The 20,833-nt window shown below is 41.0% G+C and overlaps 3 protein-coding genes across 3 annotated transcripts in view; 1 reads left to right on the top strand and 2 right to left on the bottom strand.

Annotated features, from left to right (window-relative positions):
- Positions 1–20,833, bottom strand: part of LOC309703685 (stress-associated endoplasmic reticulum protein 1) — a 157,608-nt gene that overhangs the window by 45,799 nt on the left and 90,976 nt on the right. The gene's annotated exons all lie outside the window — the stretch shown is intronic.
- LOC309703565 (nuclear factor 7, brain-like) lies at positions 704–2,747 on the top strand. The gene is made up of 2 exons (XM_082528478.1): positions 704–871; positions 973–2,747. The coding sequence occupies exon 2, from the start codon at positions 990–992 to the stop codon at positions 2,373–2,375; it is 1,386 nt and encodes a 461-aa protein (XP_082384604.1). The 5' UTR covers positions 704–871; positions 973–989; the 3' UTR covers positions 2,376–2,747.
- LOC309703551 (uncharacterized protein) lies at positions 6,461–20,027 on the bottom strand. The gene is made up of 3 exons (XM_082528459.1): positions 19,692–20,027; positions 16,542–16,721; positions 6,461–8,094 (listed from the first exon to the last, which is right to left on the bottom strand). Exons 1-3 carry the CDS (start codon positions 19,861–19,863, stop codon positions 7,025–7,027), a joined length of 1,422 nt encoding a protein of 473 aa, XP_082384585.1. The 5' UTR covers positions 19,864–20,027; the 3' UTR covers positions 6,461–7,024.

Raw genomic sequence — 20,833 nt, forward strand, 5'->3', positions numbered from 1 at the left:
AAACAGTGAAACTTAAGTTAGACTTGTGTTTGTAAATGAACCGCCCCATGTTGTGTAGCTTTCTGGATTTTATACTTATTGGGCTACATATTTATTTATCATACATGCTATACAGTACATAGCATCAAAACTCATATGTTTTATGTAACTAAAGTGTTTAATTATGTGGGCTACAGAAAATAATTAAGTTGTAGACTATATTTATATGAAAAACATGTATACTTACTGCATTTGAATCATTTTAACCATATGTAACCACCTGCATATGTGTTTGGGGGGAAAAAAGGGCTTCGATTTTGCCACCCTCATGCCACCCTAAGAAAATTTCTCTAGATCCGCCCCTGGGTGGAACGAATGACCAGCACGCACAGGGTGTGCAGGAACACTATGGCGCGGAGCACACACATGGGAGTCTAGAGAGCAAAGGGGATTTTGTGTGCATCTGTTATTTACCTCACTGTAAACAAACGTACTGTTTTCACTAAAGAGTCTTTCGGGTCCTCCTTCCCCACATCCCATGGTTTGCTCTGGCAAACCGTGACATTAGCAGCATATTAGTCAGCTTAGAACACAGGGATTTAATAATAGATACACAAAACGGAGCATGCCCGTTCCGGCCGGCTTTAAAGGGTTAAAGTGAAACAGCAACATTTTACTCCTCCCCTCACGTCACTCAAATGCAACAAAGCAGGAAACATGATGTTTTTCCTCCTTAGTAGAGAGGAAGAAAAACGCCCAGAGAGATGCACAGACGATCAGACTGAGCTCAGACCAAACTAGCAGCTTCCTCTGAGTGAGTCCAGCTACAGGAGAGAAAAGTGGAAAACTCCAACACTGCTGCTTCAAGCTGCTGACGCTCCACACACTGAATGTGAGTTTGAGCAAAAACACGACTCAAAGGAAGTTTCAGTGAAGGTGGTAGAGGAGGGAGGGGAGCCAGGACTGACTGTACTTCCTGTCTGCTGTTTTCAGCTTCACTCACAGACTCAATGGCTTCCAGATCAGAGGAGGATCTCTGCTGTACGGTCTGTATGGAGGTCTTCAGAGATCCTGTTATTCTGTCATGTAGCCACAGCTTCTGTGAACACTGTCTGAAGAGATGGTGGAGAGAGAGACCAACACACGAGTGTCCACTTTGTAAGAGAAGATCTTCAAAGAAGCATCCACCTTCAAACAAGGCTTTAAAGAACTTGTGTGATTCGTTCTTACAGGAGAGATATCAGAGAGCTTCAGAGGCTCTCTGCAGTCTGCACTCTGAGAAACTCAGACTCTTCTGTCTGGACCATCAGCAGCCAGTGTGTCACATCTGCAGAGACTCAGAAAAACACACCAATCACAGATTCAGACCCATCGATGAAGTTGCACGACAACACAAGAAACTTCAGGAAACTCTGGAGCCCTTAAAGAAGAAGTTAAAGGTTTGTGAAGAAGTTCAAGTGAAGTTTGATCAAACAGCAGAACACATTAAGGTCCAGGCCCGACACACAGAGAGGCAGATTAAGGAGCAGTTTAAGAAGCTTCACCAGTTTCTAGCAGAGGAAGAGGAGGCCAGGCTGGCTGCACTGAGGGAGGAAGAGGAGCAGAAGAGTGGGATGATGAAGGAGAAGATGGAGGCTCTGAGCAGAGAGATAGCAGCTCTTTCAGACACAGTCAGAGCCACAGAGGAGGAGCTGAGAGCTGAAGATATCACATTCCTGCACAACTACAAGGCTGCAGTGGAAAGAGTCCAGCGCTGCCCCCTGCTGGATGATCCACAGCTGCCCTCAGGAGCTCTGATAGACCAGGCCAAACACCTGGGCAACCTGACCTTCAACATCTGGAACAACATGAAGGACATGGTCTCCTACACTCCTCTCATTCTGGACCCAAACACTGCTGATCCAGACCTCATCCTGTCTGAAGATCTGACCAGTGTGAGAGGAGGAGAGAAGCAGCAGCTTCCTGATAATCCAGAGAGGTTTGATCATTCCTGCTCAGTCCTGGGCTCTGAGGGCTTTAACTCAGGGACTCACAGCTGGGATGTTGATGTAGGAGACAGTACACCGTGGGGACTGGGTGTGTTAGCAGAGTCTGTGCAGAGGAAGGGAGACATATGGTCTGGATTATGGATAATATGGTTTGATGAAGGTGAATACTCAGCATGGTCACCACCAGGTCCTCTCACTGATCTCTCATTCCAGAAGAAGCTCCAGAGGATCAGAGTGAATCTGGACTGGAACAGAGGAAAGCTGTCGTTCTCTGATCCTGATACTAACACACACATACACACCTTCACACACACTTTCACTCACAGGATGTTTCCATACATCAGCACTGTTGATAAACTGAACGTGTGTCCGTTGAAGGTGTCAGTGTCAGTGCAGCAGATGAGTTGAGGATGATGATGTTTCTAATGTTGTTTCCTGTCAGTGAGTTGAAGCTGTTAAACTGCAGCTGTCCTCCTGCTGCCTCGTTGTTCCAAAGCTCTTTGTTTCTCTTTTAGTTTCACTGTTTCTTTCTGTTTCTGCTGTCCACCTTTTCACATGGAAAATCATTTCACTGTTTCTCACTGAATGACTCCCCAAACTAGATTTGAAATTCTATCAAGTTTCTAATCATTACAAGTGATTCATGTTTCTATTTGATGTGTAAATGGAGATGATTTAGTTTGCTGGGATATGGACTGACATGTGTTGAATGGGAGGAGCAGTTTGTTGTTGTCTTCTTGTCTGTTTATGACAACAATAAATATGTTGTTGAAACAATGATTCATGTTTAACTCCATATATGAAATGTTTCTGCTCTTTGAATTCTGTTTGATTAAAGACTTTCTTCATGACACAAATGAGATTTCAGTGTATTAATAGAACTAAATAAGCTCAGAGTTGAAAGGCTGCAGTATTATGTACGTGCTTCACTGTCAGGATCTTCAGGGGGATTCAAAGGGAAACATCAAACTGCTGTAATGAGATAAACTAGTTGGGCTGAACACACTTATCTGTAGTTTGTCTCCATCCAGGATCATCAGAATATAATGAACATGTGTGAAGAGCAGTGTCGTGTAAGTTACTTTACATTAGTAACTTAGTTACATTACTAGTTCTATCAAAAGTAACTCAATTCAGTTCAATTAAATTTTATTTATATAGTGCAAGGCACTTTATGTTGTACAGTAGATCCAGAGAAAATCTAAACAATCATATGACCTCCTATGAGCAAGCACTTTGGCGACAGTGGGAAGGAAAAACTCCCTTTTAACAGGAAGAAACCTCCGGCAGAACCAGGCTCAGGGAGGGGCGGCCATCTGCTGCGACCGGTTGGGGTGAGAGAAGGAAGACAGGATAAAGACATGCTGTGGAAGACAGACAGAGGTTAATAACAGATATGATTCAATACAGAGAGGTCTATTAACACATAGTGAGTGAGAAAGGTGACTGGAAAGGAAAAACTCAATGCATCATGGGAATCCCCCGGCAGCCTACATCTATTGCAGCATAACTAAGGGAGGATTCAGGGTCACCTGGTCCAGCCCTAACTATATGCTTTAGCAAAAAGGAAAGTTTTAAGCTAATCTTGAAAGTAGAGATAGTGTCTGTCTCCTGAATCCAAACTGGAAGCTGGTTCCACAGAAGAGGGGCCTGAAAACTGAAGGCTCTCCCTCCCATTCTACTTTTAAATACTCTAGGAACAACAAGTAGGCCTGCAGAGCGAGAGCGAAGTGCTCTAATAGGGTGATATGGTACTACAAGGTCATTAAGATAAGATGGGGCCTGATTATTTAAGACCTTGTATGTGAGGAGCAGGATTTTGAATTCAATTCTGGGGGCGACCGTGGTTCAGGGGGGTTGGGAAGCACATCTGTAACCGGAAGGTCGCCGCTTCGATCCCCGGGCTCTCTGTCCTGGTCGTTGTGTCCTTGGGCAAGACACTTTACCCTATTGCCCACTGGTGATGGGCAATAGGGAAGCTTCTTCAGTTCTAGTGTCAAATAGTGGGGAGTCTCAGATATGATATGATATAATGATATAAATGAATATATGAATGAAAATAAATAGTGGCATTGTAAAGCGCTTTGGGTGCCTTGAAAAGCGCTATATAAATCCATTATTATTATTAAACATTTTAGGGAGGTTTTTAAAAAATTGTGTCTATTGTCTTGTGTAGTCTGGAAGATGAGTGGATGATGGGGTGGGTGCAGTTTTCTCTGTGGTGGGGTCGGGTGGGCTGTCCCGGGCTCTGTGGGGCCGTGCGGCGCTGCTGAACTGGGCCCCGGTCCGGATGGGCCTGGGCCCCCTTTCCTTGGTGGGTTGCAGAGTCTGGGAGTGCCTACTGGGGTCAGCAGGGAAGCTGTCCCCAGGGAGGAGGCCTATCTCGGGCACGTCACATCACGGGACAGTGGCACGGTTGCCCCTCCGTTGGTCTTCCTTGGTCTTCTTTGCTCTTGGTGCCTCTGGATGTCTGGAGCCAGTGGCGGAGCGGGGGGGTGGCTTACTGGGCTTAAGCCCGGGTTGTTTTTTCAGAAGCCTGGGGTCTTTTGGAGTGTAATTTTTTCATAATTAGATGCCTGGATGACAACTGTATTAAGCAAAAAACTACACACAATATTTAAAGCACATAGCGCACACTGTGGGAATTTACGACTGTGCGTAAATCCCCCCTAGTATTGGTATGTTCCGAGCTCAGGCACTAAGCGGGGCGGGGCAGCTGCTGCATGAGAGTGTGCTGTTAGAGAAACGGAGCCAGGCAGACAGAGGAGAACTGAAGTTCGACCAGGTACCAAAGCAAATCATTCGTACTGTACAAATAATGTAAATATGTATCGCGAAAGATTGATATCAAACAGATCACTTGACCCATATGACGTTACTTACTCTTCGAGTGAATCAACAAATGGCGAAATGAAAAGCCGAACAACAACAATGCTGTTTCTTTAGAGAGTCTTAGCTTACATGTGTGTTTATTTCATATTTTCAGTTGTTTCCCTCCACGGCTAAATAAATCGGTTTCAGTAATGCACTGATATACAAGAATGGACATAAGGAGCTTCTTTCAAAGAAAAACTCTGGTAGATGTTATTTTATATATTATGCTTTGTATGTTGTTCAGTATATTTCTATGCAAAACAAGAGGAACTTCAGTACACAGCAGTATATTCACAGTTGAAACCAGATATTTACATACACTTTATGGAAAACACAAGAACATTTTTTTACTGTACAACATCAATTTAGAGTAAACTTGTTTTGTTTTGGATAAATAAATATTGAAATATCTTTTGAATTAGTTAAATGTCAGAATAAAGATAGACAGAGCTTCTATTTTTATCACTTTCATCAAATTTAGGAGTACATATACACTAAGTTTATTGTTAATTAATAAGAAAACTCCAGACGATTCCATTCTGAGCTGAAGAAGCTTCTGATTGGTTAGTAGAGTCCATGTGAGTAAACTGGTGGCACAGCTGTGGATGCATATAAGGCAAAACACAGAGCCTGTTTCTGTGACATGGGAAAATCAAGAGATGTCAACATGTCTGTGAAGGTTCTCAGTCATCCAGGTCATCGTAGTCAAAGAGATGTCAACCAAAACACCAGGAAAAGAATTGTGGACCTCTATAAGTGTGGCTCAATTTTGAATACAATTTGGTGCCATTTATAATTAAGAAATACAGATAGTTTCTCTCTTTACTCTTAAAGTTAACAAATATGTTTTTTATATTTATCAATCTAAAAAAATAAACATTTAGTCTAATTTGATGTTAAAATTAAAAAAGTGTTTGTTTTTTGATCTGAAGAGTAAATATCTGGCTTCAACTGTATATTTGATGATTGTCAGCAAAAAGAGGGAGAGAGAGGGAGATGGAGAGAGAGGGAGATGGAGAATGATAGAACAGAGATGAACAAGAGGAGGTGAGACACACATGTTAGTCAAACGACAAAAGAGTGACTGTGTCCAGTCTGTTCCAAATTTGTTAGAGGGCTATCAGCCATATCATCCTGAAATGCTTGACTGCAAATCTGAAGAAGACTTCCTACAGATCCTCAGTGCTGATGAGGTGAGGAAACGGTCTTCCTGTGACATGCACGTTGCAAATTATCTATGACATTCCCATTCTATGTAACTTGGTCTTAAGTTTGGAGATGGTACTTTGTCTCACTCCAAATAATGCTGAATCTTGGTTATGTGGAATACCAAGTTGAAACAGCCCTATAGCATGGACCCTATCTAAATCTTTTAAATATGGCATGCTTAGAGCAGATACCCACGGACTGCTGTATCAGGGTCATGCTAATCACGAGCCAATCAGCCACCTGATTTTCAGCACCTGGTTTACTGGAAGCTCACATCAAGAAACAATAGCAGAACAAGTGGTTTGTCGTGGATGCAATCTACATACTCAACTCTGCTGCTCAACCAATGAATAAAAATTTCATTATAAATGTGGCTCCATTTAAAGGGAAAGAAACAGGCTTTGCAGTAGTATAGGATTTATTATCAAAAAGCATTGTTACAACACACAAATAAACAAACACTAATTGAATCACTTTTGTGCTGCATGTTCTCTAAATGTTAAAAAAAATAAAACAACAACATCTGTTTGTACATCTCTTTAAAAAACAACAAAACAAAGAAAAACTCTGAAATGAGACAGAACTGTCTTTTATGCTGCTTACATATGTTAGCGATTGCCCTTCAAAAATAATTTGATTTAATGAATTAAATATTTATTTAAAATTTAACACACGTTGATAAACAAAAGAACTAAATAATGATCTGGAAGAAAAGGAGCACACTGAACTTTAACCATCATTAAATGTAACATCAGGGTTTCTCTGATACAATTAGAAGAATAATGTAATGAACTGAATTAAGAATGCTGAGAGTTTTTACTGCTCTGGACAGAAAATACTGATTTGAATATCGGTCATCTTTTCACTCAGGTGTTGCAGTGATTTGACTCCTGGTCAGTGCGAGCTCTACCACCTACACACTGCTATGACTCTGTCCCACATTTTCTAAACATAACACTTTTAAGCAATATCAATTATCGTATCTCATTAACAAAATCCTTTTCCACAGATTCTACAGCCTTCATTCCCTTGTGTGAATTTGTGTGAGCTTTCAATCCTGATTGATGAGGGAATCTTTTCCCACAAGTGCTGCAACTATATGGCTTCTCACCTGTGTGACACCTCATGTGACGCTTCATGTTAATCCATTGACTAAATTCTTTCCCACAGGTGATACAAGGGTAAGGTTTCTCACCTGTGTGAAGTTTGACATGTGTTTTCAGGTTGCTTGTACTCTTAAAAGTTTTTCCGCATGTCATACAAGGATATGGTTTCTCACTTGTATGAACCCTTCTGTGAGCATTCATTTTTGAGTTGGAAGCGAACACTTTCCCACAGGTGCTACAGGAATATGGCTTCTCACCTGTGTGAACTCTAAAATGTGTAGTCAGAAGGGATCTAAGGAGAAACGTTTTACCACAGATGCTACAAGAATATGGTTTCTCACCTGTGTGAACCCTTGTGTGAACAACCAATTTTGACTTGTAATTGAATACTTTCCCACAGGTGCTACACAAATAAGGCTTCTCACCTGTGTGAACTCTAACATGTGCAATCAGGCGTGATTTAAACTGAAAAGCTTTTCCACATATGTCACATTGTTCAGTCTTTTTTCTTGTCCCACTTTGACCCTGACTCTCTGACACAGCAGCCATTTTTACTCTCTTACTGTCACTTTTCTTTCTGCAAAGTCTCCTCTTCTTCAACTCTGCATTTTCAAGTAACCCCAAGTCCACATGGTGACTTTCTTCCTGATCTTGGCTCTCAGCAGAGCTGTGAGAGATTTGTTCACTGTTTGGTTCTGCTTCACTGTGGTCACTTTCCTCATAAGCAGGAGTCACCATGAAGGTATCAGGCTCCAGCTTCACTCCCAGCTGCTCTCCCTTCTGACTGCTGCAGAGATCCTCCTGTTCCTCATTAATCTGTGGAGAGTCTGGGTCCTCCTGGTCTACACTGGAGCTCCTCACCTCGCTATAGATTGGCTGGTTTGCGAGTGGCTCCTCCTCCTCCGCCGCCTCCTCACAGACATGTAGTTGTTGGACGTCTAAAAAAAAGAAATGGAAATTTTTTTTTTCTCTAAAACAACAATCACCAGAGAAAATATATTTTGATCTGAACCATAAACAGGTCTCTACATAGTGAGAATTTGGCCCACTGAACTTTGCAGAACTGTTGTAATTCATTAATTAGAGGGTTTTCGAAAAACCGTCTTTTTACGGTCACGCCACAGCGAAATCTTCATTTTGTTTTTCTTAAGGTGAACTTGCTGGTATGTTTTGGATTATTATTCTGCTGCAGAATCCTAGTGCCCTTCAGTCTCTAATAAATGGTCGGATATAGGGCCGGGCCATATTATACCGTTCACGGTAATACCGGTAAAATGTTAAGCAACGATAAGAAAACGCGATACAATATGGGTGAAACGCACATGCGCAGTGCCTTTGTTTTCATATGCACATGGCCGAAAAAGCATGGAGGCAACAGAGAATGAGAAGGGAAAAAGCGGATTGTTGAGTGAAATGGATGAACCAGAATTAGTTTGTAAAAATGGTGCCACTTCAGTGATGTGGAACTGGTTTGGTGTCCATCAGATACACAACAAAGCACTTTTTCCCCCTGTAGAACATGCAAGCAGGCCGTCGTTATTGCCGTATAAGGCACCCGTAAATCTGGGTCTTAAACTCCGTCCACTTCAAGTCCCAAAGTCAAACGAACACTGCAGCATCCCTGAGAGTTAAAAACTGTCTAAATTCTTTCATCTTTAATAAAATCATCAGCATTGCTGCTTTACCAGGTGTAACTATGAAGTTTAACATCCAGGCATCCACGAAAACAGAATTTATTACACTTAACGGAGTTAGAAGCTAGCAGGAAGTTAGCGGAAGTTAGCTCGCTAGTTACCCAAGCATGATATACCGTGTTCTGACTGAGAGATTTCTGAAAAAATTCAAACGTACAGCTCTGCTATCACTTCCAACATAAATGAAGACAGGTAACTAAACAGCAGTGACGTTTGTAAGGTTACTGAAGTTGGGCTAGCTGGTATATAATGATGTGCTAAGTGATCGCTAGCGACACAGCTATGTTAGCATAACAAAACAATGAAGCTGGAGGATGAACGCTAACACTTTTCCACTCAAAAGTTAATGTGAAGGTTCCTGATGGTTAGAGACAAATACAATCACATGGCAGGATGCTGTAAACGGACCAAACTTCAGTCAGGAGAACAACTGAGATAATCCATCCACAATACGAGGTTAGTCATTAATATACTGCAGCAACATGGGAATAGAGCAGCTGTGATAGAATACAGCATTAATGAATCAATGGTATAGAAGTGGAGGAAGTAAGAAGAATGAGTTGAATAAAGTTTTATTTATCCGACTGCTTTATTTCGCTTAATGTGCCTTATAACCCCATGCACCTTATGGTCCAAAAAATACATATTTGACTTTTTTTATTTGGCACACTGCAGTTTAATGTAGCAAAACACCTCTTTTTAACTTCAGTGGATATTATACATGGTTATGCTCAGGATATGTCAGCCCATTTCTACTGGAAATGCCTTTTGGTTAAACTTTCAGCACTAGTAAAGTTGTGAAGTTGTATTTTGTGTCGCAGAAATTATATCGTCAGTTATATCGTTATCGCAAATTTTCAAATATATATTCTGATAAATATTTTTGGCCATATCGCCCTGCTCTAGTCGGATATTCTCCTTCAGGATGTTTTTGTAGACAGCAGAATTCATGATTCAATTTACCACAACAAGCCTTGCAGGTTGTGAGGCAGCAAAAGCCCCAGACCACCAATACTGCCCTCGCCATATTTTACTGTGAAAATGATGTTCCTGTTCAGAATTGTTGTTACTTTTACACCAAATGTAAAGAGACACATGCCTCCAAAAAGTTTCCCTTTTTCCTCGTCAGTCCACGGAATATTTTCCCAATGTCTTGGAGATCATGGAGACTTTCCTTTGGCAAAACTGAGACAAGATTTTATGTTACTACATAGCAGTGGTTTTCACCTCGTAACTCTGCCATGGATGCCATTTTTGCCCAGTCTCTTATAGTGGAGTCATGAACTTTGACCTTAATTGAGGCAAGTGAGGCCTGGAGTTCTTTGGATGTTGTTCTAGAGTATTTTGTGACCTCCTGGATGTGACCTCGGGAGTAATTTTGGTCATTCGGTCACTCCTGGGAAGGTTCACCATTGTTCCAAGTTTTCTCCATTTGTGCATCATTTGGCTCTCACTGTGTTTCAGTGGAGTCCCAAAGCCTTAGATGTGGCTTTGTAACCCTTTCAAGACTGATAGATGTCAATGACTTTGTTTCTCATGTTTTTCTTTACATTGTGGAATGATGTGTTGGTTTTTGGGATCTCTTAGCCGGCTTCACTTTGTCAGAAAGGTTCTATTAAAGTGATTTGCTGACTCAGCCTGCAAAAAGGTGTGATTAATCAGTTAATTCGTTATTTAACAAGGGGGCAATTCCTTTTTCACACAGCACCAGGCAGGCTTGGATAACTTTTCTCCCTTGATAAATAAACTCATCGTTTACGAACTGCATTTTGCATTTACTCAGGTTATCTTTGTCTAATATTTAAATATTTAAATATTTAAATATGTTTGATGACTTTGATGACTTAAATGATCTGAAACATTTAAGTGCGACAAAATGTGCGACGAAAAGTCAATAATCTTTTGACTTTAGACTTGAAAAAATGTTAACAATACCGATAGTTTATTTCACAATCAAACTGTTTGTTTTTTTTATACCTTGCTACATTTTGTATAAGTTATACTCAAGTTTAAAAAATAAACACTAAAGCTAATCTGTTATACATATATGCAAAAAATACCCTGCACCCAAAATATTTCATAGTTCAGCAATACTAATCAAGCTAATAAACTTAAAGGGAACCCCGACTATTGTGACAAGTTACTCTAAATATGTTACAAATTATCTCCAATAATTAAAAACATACTTGAGAATAACTACAATTTTTTTGTTATTCATTAAATCTTTGTTGTTTAAAACTATTTTGGAGCCGTGGGAGTGGCCATGTTTTTTTAGCACACAATGCATTCTGGGATGATGACGTGTATTGGTTGTCGGCGGTGTAGGTGCTTTCGTTCAGCTAACCTGTTTTGTTAAGTGTAGCACCGGTATTAATTAACTTGCCTATTAGTGACCTTGTTACGGCTTGGTAGACCAGCACTTCCGGTCTTTAAGGCTACGTTCACACTGCAGGCGAAAGCGCATCAAATCCGATTTTTTTGACCCTATGCGACCCATATCCGATCATGCTATGACAGTGTGAACGGCGCAAATCCGATATTTTCAAATCCGATCTGGGTCACTTTCGTATGTGGTACTGAATCCGATACATATCCAATGTTTTAGAAAGCGACTGCTGTTTGAACAGTCAAGTCGCATTAAATCCGCCTTTTACGTCACCGACACAAGACTGAAGCCAATTATCAGCGCCAGAGAAGCGCCCGAGAAGACATCGCGAACGCTTCCTGGCCATCCAGTGTAGATGTCAGTGAAACTGTTGGGAAGACAACGTAAACATTTTATTTGTACTGTATAATCTGCAGATTCTGACAGAAATCTACAGCTATCCTTTGAAGCACCGCTCCTCTCTTAAACGGCAATAAGGATCATTATTAGGTTATCTACATTATTATGTAAATAACAAAATAACTTAAAGCAAAAATTGGGAAACGTGAAGTCCGAAGTCTTTATATTAAGGGCCATCAGTCAAACAATACTGTTTGCTCTGGGTCTAAACAGAGCGCGTTGTGTGTGACATCTTCTTTTGCGCATGCGGGCCGCTTTGAGCGTTCACACTAGAGCGCGTTTGCTGTCGCATTTTATATGTAGTGTGAACAAGCAGACAAAAAAATCGGATTTGATCAAAAAATCGGAATTGAGCATTAAGACCTGCAGTGTGAACGTAGCCTAAGTCTGACGTTATTAGCCATTTCTGAGTGGAAACTCCGCTGCAAAAATCAAATGATCACTGCAGCATTACTGAGAGTTGAAAAACTGTCTAAATTTGTTCATCTGTAATAAAATGATCAGTGTGACTGCTCTGCCAGGTTTAACAATTAAGTTTAACATCCAGGCATCCATGAAAACAGAATTTATGACATTTAACTGAGTTAGAAGGTAGCAGGGAGCTAGCTCACAAACTTCCATCTAAATATAATATACCATGTTCTGACTGAGAGATTTATGAAACAAATTAAAACGTACAGTTCTGCTATCACTTCCAACATAAATGATGACAGGAAAGTAAACAGCAGCGACATTTGTAGGGTTACTGAAGATTGGCTAGTTGGTATATAATGATGTGATACGTGATCGCTAGCGCGACAAGCTATGTTAGCATAACATGGTAAATGGCCTGTATTTGTATAGCGCTTTACTAGTCCCTAAGGACCCCAAAGCGCTTTACACATCCAGTCATCGACCCATCCACACACATTCACATACTGGTGATGGCAAGCTACATTGTAGCCACAGCCACCCTGGGGTGCACTGGAGGGTGAACACTAACAAATGGACTTTTTTTTCCCCATTCGATAAAAATTAATTTGAGGGTTCCCAATGGTTATAGGGACAAGTGCAATTGCATGACAGGATGCTATAAACAGACCAAACGTCAGTCAGGAGAACAGCAGAGATAATCCATCCACAATATGAGGTTAGTCATCAATATACTGCTGCATGGGTTTGGCTGCATCGTAAGTGTTTAAAAACACTTTAAAATGATTAGCGGTGATAAAAACCGAGAAGCCGACAGTGATCACTGACTGTTTTTAGGGGCTTGTTGAGATTAAACAGAACAAGATACAAAGCATTAAAACATGCTAAAAACACAACAGTCTTATTAAATGCAGAATACTTTGGGCCCGGAAGCACGATTCATCACGTTATTACTTAAAGACCGAATACACGGAGGCTAACAAGGGCTGCCCAAAGAACATCTGGATTAACATACGGCTTCAAAAAGTTTAGGTGCTTTACAACAAATGCTCAGTCGCCGTTGCCATTGAAAAGCAGTAGCCGCATACACACCAGTAGTTTTCCCTCACTCTCTCGTCCTCGTGTGATGGATTGTTTTCATCTTCATCAAAACTAAGTGCTGGTTAACTATTTTCTTCCTCTCTCTCGGTTGCTCTGGTCCAAACTGGAAAGGTTGAACAGAAGCCATTTCCAATGCGCCGCTAACTGTGAACTCGATGTGGTGCAACCGTATGACGTCACTACCCAGAGTGCATTGAGAAAAAAAAATAACAATGGTGGGCTATTGGTAGAGCTGGGCGATAGAACGATAACGATATGTATCGCGATATAACTTTTTCTCGATAGAAAAATTACACTATTGCGATAGACCTCGCCGCTCTTGTCCTCTTAAAAAAAAGAAAAAAAAAAGAACAGCCAATCCAAATTAAGTAGCGCAGAGCCGAACCAATCACAGCCGCAGCGTCACGTCGCGTGACTTGTTACGTACAGCACAAGTGCCAAGCCGCACATGTGTATTTGTTTGGGAAGCAGCCAGCCACCGTACCGCCCGGGTAATGGAGGAAATGAGTGTGCCGACTAGAGAAACATCAACCGAGCGTGACCGAAGGTTACCGAAGAGAAAACAGATGATGGTTCCAACGCCGGAGAGATTGTCGAACGGAAGAGCCATAGAAGTTCCGTAGTGTGAAGGTATTTCGGCTATTTCAAGTCTGACAAAAAACAGAGTAGCGTGCACTGTAAATTGTGCCGAAAGCAAGTCTGGAAATACAATAAACTGGTGCATGCTCAGGCTACGTCCACACGTACCCGGGTATTTTTGAAATTCACTGAAAACAAAGATTTTTAAAAACTCCGGCCAGGGTGGATATTTTTGAAAACTCAGTTTTTGCATTTACGTGTGGACAGAAAAACGGAGAAAACGCATTTTTTGACGTCACACTGTGCGCCACGTTATTGTGTCGGTGAAATGAATTTCTACAATACTGTTACTGTTAATTCTACTCTCTGCAGTGTTTAAATGCTTACATATACACACAGTTACTGTCCCTCCACACATACGACTCGGTTCTGCTTCTATGCCCCAGCTTTGTTTACTTTTTCCCATCGAGGCTTCTAGACTTCTGATTGGCCAACATTTCTGCACGGTTAGGAATCTAGCGCCACCTGCTGCTTTGGCATGTTCATAGCAGCGTTTTCCTTCATTTCTGCCTTTATGTGTGGAGGGGATTATTTTTTAAAACGAAAACGGAAAATCTCCGTTTTCAAAAATACCCGTGTACGTGTGGACGTAGCCTCAGTCTCTGACTGGAAGCGCTAATTCGTCATTCGGCTTTTGTCAGACTAAAGTAACTGTTAAAACTGTTTGAAAAGCTAAACTATACAACAAGGAGAGATTGAGAATTTCCTTTTAGTTCTCAGTTTATTTGATATTGACAAAAGTTAGTCAGTTTTGTCTGTTCTTCTGTAAAACAAACTAAGATTTATTTTTAGAATTAATATTTTGTTTCTAAGTGGAATTGACAATTTAGTCTGTTTCGTTTGTTCTATTTTGAAACTTAAACGCTTTAGCGGCTGCCTTTTGTGTAGTTTGCAATATTTGCCTTTATTTATCTGAAAAAGTCTCATGTTCCTTAAGTACATCTACCCTGTTGAACTTATTATGGGAAATAAATATTTAAATAAAAACAAGCTGCTGATTATTTCACATTTTACTTGTGAGCAACGGCACATTTAAATCTTACAAATATAGTTATTTGGCTGATATCGTGATAGATATCGTTATCGGCTGAAACAAAAAAAACATATCGTGATATGAAAAAAATCTTATATCGCCCAGCTCTATCTATTGGTAAATCGGTTTGATATAAAACGTGCTTAAAAAGAAATCATATGTGGTATTAAAAAACGGCAAATGTGTTATTGAAAGCACAGTACATATTTTAGTGCAATCACGTCTTAAAAGATCTCTAAAACCCTTTTAAACCTACACCATCCTTTCTATTCTGGTATTTTAAAGAGTACTTAGCGGAAATATTAAACAACCTAAGTAATGTCTGTGAAGGTTCTCAGTCATCCAGGTCATCGTAGTCAAAGGAGCTTGCAAAGAAAAGCGTCTGGACTTCTTTTAAGTTGCTTGAAGACGTTTCACCTCTCATCCGAGAAGCTTCTTCAGTTCTAAGGTCAAATGGTGGGGAGTCCCAGATTTAAACCCAGTGGGAGTAACCCCCCACAGAGGGACAAAAGGACCCCCTGATGATCCTTTAATCGCCTGAGCCAAGGTGGGAAACTGGGCGTGGGACCCAATCAGCCAGAGTTTCGGGTGAGGTCAGATGGCCCAGGATGTGAGTGGGCGTTAAGGCGTCTGGGGAGGGAACTCAAAACTGGATTATAGATGGCAGAGAGCTGGTGTCGTAAACCCCCGCCTCTGTTCAAAGATGGTCGCTCACAGTGGACATAGATGGCTTCTTTCACTCCTCTTTCAAACCATCTGTCCTCTCTGTCCAAAATGTGAACATTGGCATCCTCAAAAGAGTGTCCTTTATCCTTAAGATGCAGATGGACTGCTGAGTCTTGTCCTGTGGAGGTGGCTCTTCTGTGTAAACCCTAAGTAATAGGGTTGCTAACTCCCAGCCCCCCCCAAAGAAAAAGGGGAACCACCCTCCTCCTCATGATGCTTAAACGACGTAATCGACTTTAATTTAATGCATGTGTAAAGCAAAAGGGAGTTTTCAGCTATGATCATCATTCATTGTGCACAAATGACTAGCAGAGTTTTGGCCAGTTTGGTCTTTTGCAAATGCAGAATAATTAACTGAAATAACTTAAAGTGCACATTTCTGTTCATTGTTCAGTTTATATATTTTTGTTTTTCAATCTTTATAACTTGCACATTGACACATAAAAAAAATGTACTGCAATGAATCTTTGTTTTGTACTTCACGAATGTCTACACTGTTTGTCTGCTTTTGAAAATTTTCATTGAATGTTTATTCTGTGAATTTATAGTTTAAAGAAGGACTGTTATTGCAGCCAAGTTTAATTGAGCTGTATAACGGAGGTGATATTTTATCATTACTCTGTGTATACTTTGTAAGTTCAGTTACACTTGTTTCATCGTGTCAAGATAAATACAGATTTTTAAAAGAACATATGGTCTGTTATTTACATTTAACATATATTTGCAACACTGTTTAAAAAAAGACTAAATAGGTCTTGAAATTCAAAGTTTCAGAGTTGAGGATAAAGATTTGAGACTTGCAAAATAATGACTTGTTCCCATCTCTGTTCCAAAGAAATATCATATCCTTCAATGATTTTGAAGGACAATGAACATCTCAATCAACTCTGTTACTGAAGCATCTTAATTGGTTTTAACAGAAACGTGATGCATTCTTGCTGCTTATTAAAGTTCTGACCTTTATTTCTTCCTGTGAATCATCCCAGTTTTACAAACCTATTCTGTGCAGCTTTATATCGGGTTTCCAGGTGGTCGCCAGCAGTTTGAGCCACTCATCATCAGTTCTGACACCGTCCGCCTCCAGCTTCACTGCCAGCTGCTCTCCATCCGGACTGCTGCAGGGTTCCTCCTCCTGTCTCTCTTTCATCTGTGGAGGCTCTGGATCCTCCTGGAATTCTGAAGAGAGAAACAGAGGTGAAATTCTGAAACCACCAAGGTTAGTTTACCACCAAGCCTCAGTTATTTTGTTTTTTTGATGCATGCAGGCAGCAAGCCGAGGAGATACCACAACACCCTCCCTATCTTGTTGTGACGCCTGATAAGCGGTAAATGGGCTGATTCTTATATAGCGCTACTCTCCAGGATCACTCAAAGAGCTGTATAAAATGTGCAACATTTAAAGATTTTTGCCTTCTAGCTAACATTCACACACATTCATACTCTGATGGATGCATCGAAGATCAACTTGGTGTTAGTATCTTGCCCAAGAATATTTGGCAGACTGGGGGAGGCAAAAACCAACCTTCAGATCAGTAGATTTAAGTCACAGATCATCAAATTCAAATAATAATAAATAAATGCTGAACTATGAAATATTTTAGGTGCAGGCTATTTTTTGCATACAGAATAGCTTTAGTGTTTTGGTTTTTAAAACTTGACTATGAACTTATAGAAAATGCAGCAAGATATTTATAAAAAAGCTTTGAGTATAAAATACACTATATCAGATTCATATCAGTATCTGACATAAAAACGTGGTATCGTGCCATCTCTACTAAACAGTTTCCAACCACAGGAAATTTTAGTGTCTTCTTTTTTTATGTTTGAGATGCAATTTTTATATACACTGTAGGAAAATATATTATAATGCAAATTTGCACAAATTTTGCATCAAAATAAACTATTTCCAACAATGTAATTTAAATTCTAATCATCCCAGAAACTATACAGAAAGACATAAACTCAAACATGAACTTTAAGAACATCAGCAGATCTTTGTAAATGCCCTATAGGAAAAAAATAAATTTTCTGTGAAAGTCTAAGGAGCTTGCAAAGAAAAGCGTCTGGACTTCTTTAGGTTGCTTGAAGACATTTCACCTCTCATCTGAGAAGCTTCTTCAGTTCTAGTGTTAAATGGTGGAGAGTCCCAGATTTCCGAGAGGAACAAAGGACCCCCTGATGATCCTCCACCTAATCACATGAGTCAAGGCATGAAACTGGGTGTGGGTCACAATCAGCCAGGGTTTCGGGTGAGCTCATTGTGAAACCTGGCCCCACCTTATCATGCGAATTCCTGAGGTCAGATGGCCCAGGATGTGAGTGGGCGTTAAGGCATCTGGGAAGGGATCTCAAAACTGGACTATAGATGGCAGACAGCTGGTGTTGTAAACCACCGCCTCTGTTCAAAGATGGTCGCTCACAGTGGACGTAAATGTTCATGTAGAAATTCATGCCCTCTCAATTAGCTCAAGATTTAAAAAAAAGGCTAAGTTTGGACACATCTTCTTGTTTAGTCTAAGGAGCTCGGAAAGAAAAGCGTCTGGACTTCTTTAAGTTGTTTGAAGAGGTTTCACCTCTCATCCGAGAAGCTTCTTCAGTTCTAGTGTCAAATAGTGGGGAGTCTCAGATTTAAACAAACAGGGACTGGTGATCCTCTACCTAATCACATGAGTCAAGGTGTGAAAATGTGTGTGTGGGTCACAATCAGCCAAGGGCTGTATCCCAATTCAGGTTCTGCAGCCTTAAAGTACGCAGCCTCAACCATCCTCAAGGGCCGCGTACTCAAAGACCGCTAAGGCCAGAAGTGCGAGGCTTGTAAAATGGGACGGTCTAGCCTCCGTTGTGCTGCCCAGGTTGCCTAGCAACCATGATACTAACAGCTGGAAACGTTTCATACAGCTTTATTTAACAGAAATGAAGGAGAAAATCTTTTGTTCATTTGTTTTTGTTTCTACATGAGCTTTGATCATTCTCTGTAAGATTAAGCTCAGCTATTGAACGGCGTATATTTGAAAGTACAGGCTTTAAAACCAAGTTAGTACAAACGTCACTAATGTCACATAACTTTGCCGACATGTGGCCAACAGTAATGTTTAATGTTCTTCGTTATTAAACATTTGCACATGAATAAGTGACATAATATTCAGTATTTACTTAAAGTTTACTCTTCTTTTTTTTTGGCAAAATTATCCACACCCACCGCCGCGCTATGCATTGTGGGATATGTTGGGCCACGAAGTCTACACCGCCACATCCTTAAAATTCAGGGAAATGAAGGACGCATTTCAAGCAGCCTTTGAATTGGGACAGCCTTCGTCGCGTCGCTGTGACGTAATCGCCCTTAAAATGCGGCCTTTAAGGCTGCAGACCCTGAATACAGCCAAGGTTTTGTGTGTGTTCATTGTCAAACCTGGCCCCACCGTATCATATGATTTCCTGAGGTCAGATGGCCCAGGATGTGAGTGGGCGTTAAGGCGTCTGGGAAGGGATCTCAAAACTGGATTATAGATGGCAGAGAGTTGGTGTCGTAAACCCCCGCCTCTGTTCAAAGATGGTCGCTCACAGTGGACATAGATGCTTCTTTCACTCCTCTTTCAAACCATCTGTCCTCTCTGTCCAAAATGTAAACATTGGCATCCTTGAAAGGGTGACCTTTATCCTTTAGATGCAGATGGACTGCTGAGTCTTGTCCTGTGGAGGTGGCTCTTCTTCTTCACGGGACTAGACTCTATGTTTTGCTTTTTATACTATACTTACTATGTTTACCAAAATATGAGGAAATCAGGGGCAGCTCAAGACTTAAAAACCTGAACTACATGCTGGCCTTAAACTCGCTGCTTTATCAGCATCAAGGCGTTTATTTCTTTTCAGGGTTTTACTCCTGCTAAACAATAATCTCACAGATGAACTCAAACTGCACTGATTGTTTCAGTACGACTGTGAAAGACAACCAAACACACCTGACTGCAGTCTTTAGCTGATGCCCAGTGTCTGACACTTTATACAAATTAGACTCCGAAATTAAATTAATCACCAAGGTAACAGCTTTCTGCTCCCAGCTAACATCAGAGAAATCCCGGAGACGCTGACGAGCTTTCATGTCTTCATCAACACAGAGGAACCTGAGCTCAGCACACGTGTCCGTACCTGAGCCGTGTGAGTGTGTGTCGGGTCTCCGGCTGATATCCAGCAGTCTGCGCTGACGCTGGATCTCCTCCTCATACTGGACGATGGTTTTCTGAACCTCGCAGAAGATTTGTTGGCAAACAGCAGTCAGCCTCTCCTGTATGAACTCTCTCAGAGACTCAGCTGAACACATGGCTGCTTCAGCTGCTGCGGGTCGATAGAAGCGACAGCGACGCTGTGTTATTGGTGTTTGATCGACAGGAACAGGAGCGATACTTTACTGTGTCTCTGAGCTCAGCCCGCTTAATCAAACCGGGACCAATGTCTGCGCAAGCGCAGCTCCTATCCCTGCTCTGCTGTGGTTTGCCGTGCGCGGTCACGTGACTCCCTGCAAACCGCCCCAGATCTTACGGAGTCCTGAGAGGGACAAAAGAGAAAAACGGATTCTCAAACTGATACACACACGCTACCGTGACAATGACACGCTGTCACATTTTATAATTCTCCTCTAATGCCTGTGTTATTTGTGATGTTACTGAAACCATCGTCTTAAAAAAGGTGATTGTCACAAGAAGTTTATAACATTGTGGAAAATGTTGTTATTGCGATATTGTTGTGTACAGCTGGGTATTAAAAGTTTAACCAGACTTCAATAATAGTACTGTAAGTGCTAAAAACCTGTATGTTGGGCATTTTTGTGACATTGACTTTCAGGGGTTTTAATAGTGAGCTTCATAGGAAACTGCTCCCTGAGGCTACACCTGCATACTCCTGCCGGCTGTCCCTTACACTATAAAATAAATTAATCTCACTTTGTTATTTAAACAAACCCACTTGTACCTGCAATGAATCAACCTGTGTTTGAAAAAGGAGGTAAAGACTTTCTTCTAAAAATAAAGTAGAAGGTCTAACACGCTCAATCAGAGAACTACATTTCAATATGTTCTTATTGTTGACACCATCAGACTCAGCTGTAAAAACGTCTTTACATGAAGTCTAATACAGTATGGATGGTCAAATATGAGGCTGCTGTGATGGGGCACAGTTTGCAACACAGCAGCCCAGCCTCATCACAGCAGAAATCCAGATGCCTTATAGGCACAGCTTTAATATGACAGGATAGAAACTGCTAACAAACCATCTGTAATTCTGAACAAATGAAA

This window comes from Aulonocara stuartgranti, assembly GCF_965226115.1.
Source record: "Aulonocara stuartgranti genome assembly, chromosome: 3".
Lineage (NCBI taxonomy): Eukaryota > Metazoa > Chordata > Actinopteri > Cichliformes > Cichlidae > Aulonocara > Aulonocara stuartgranti.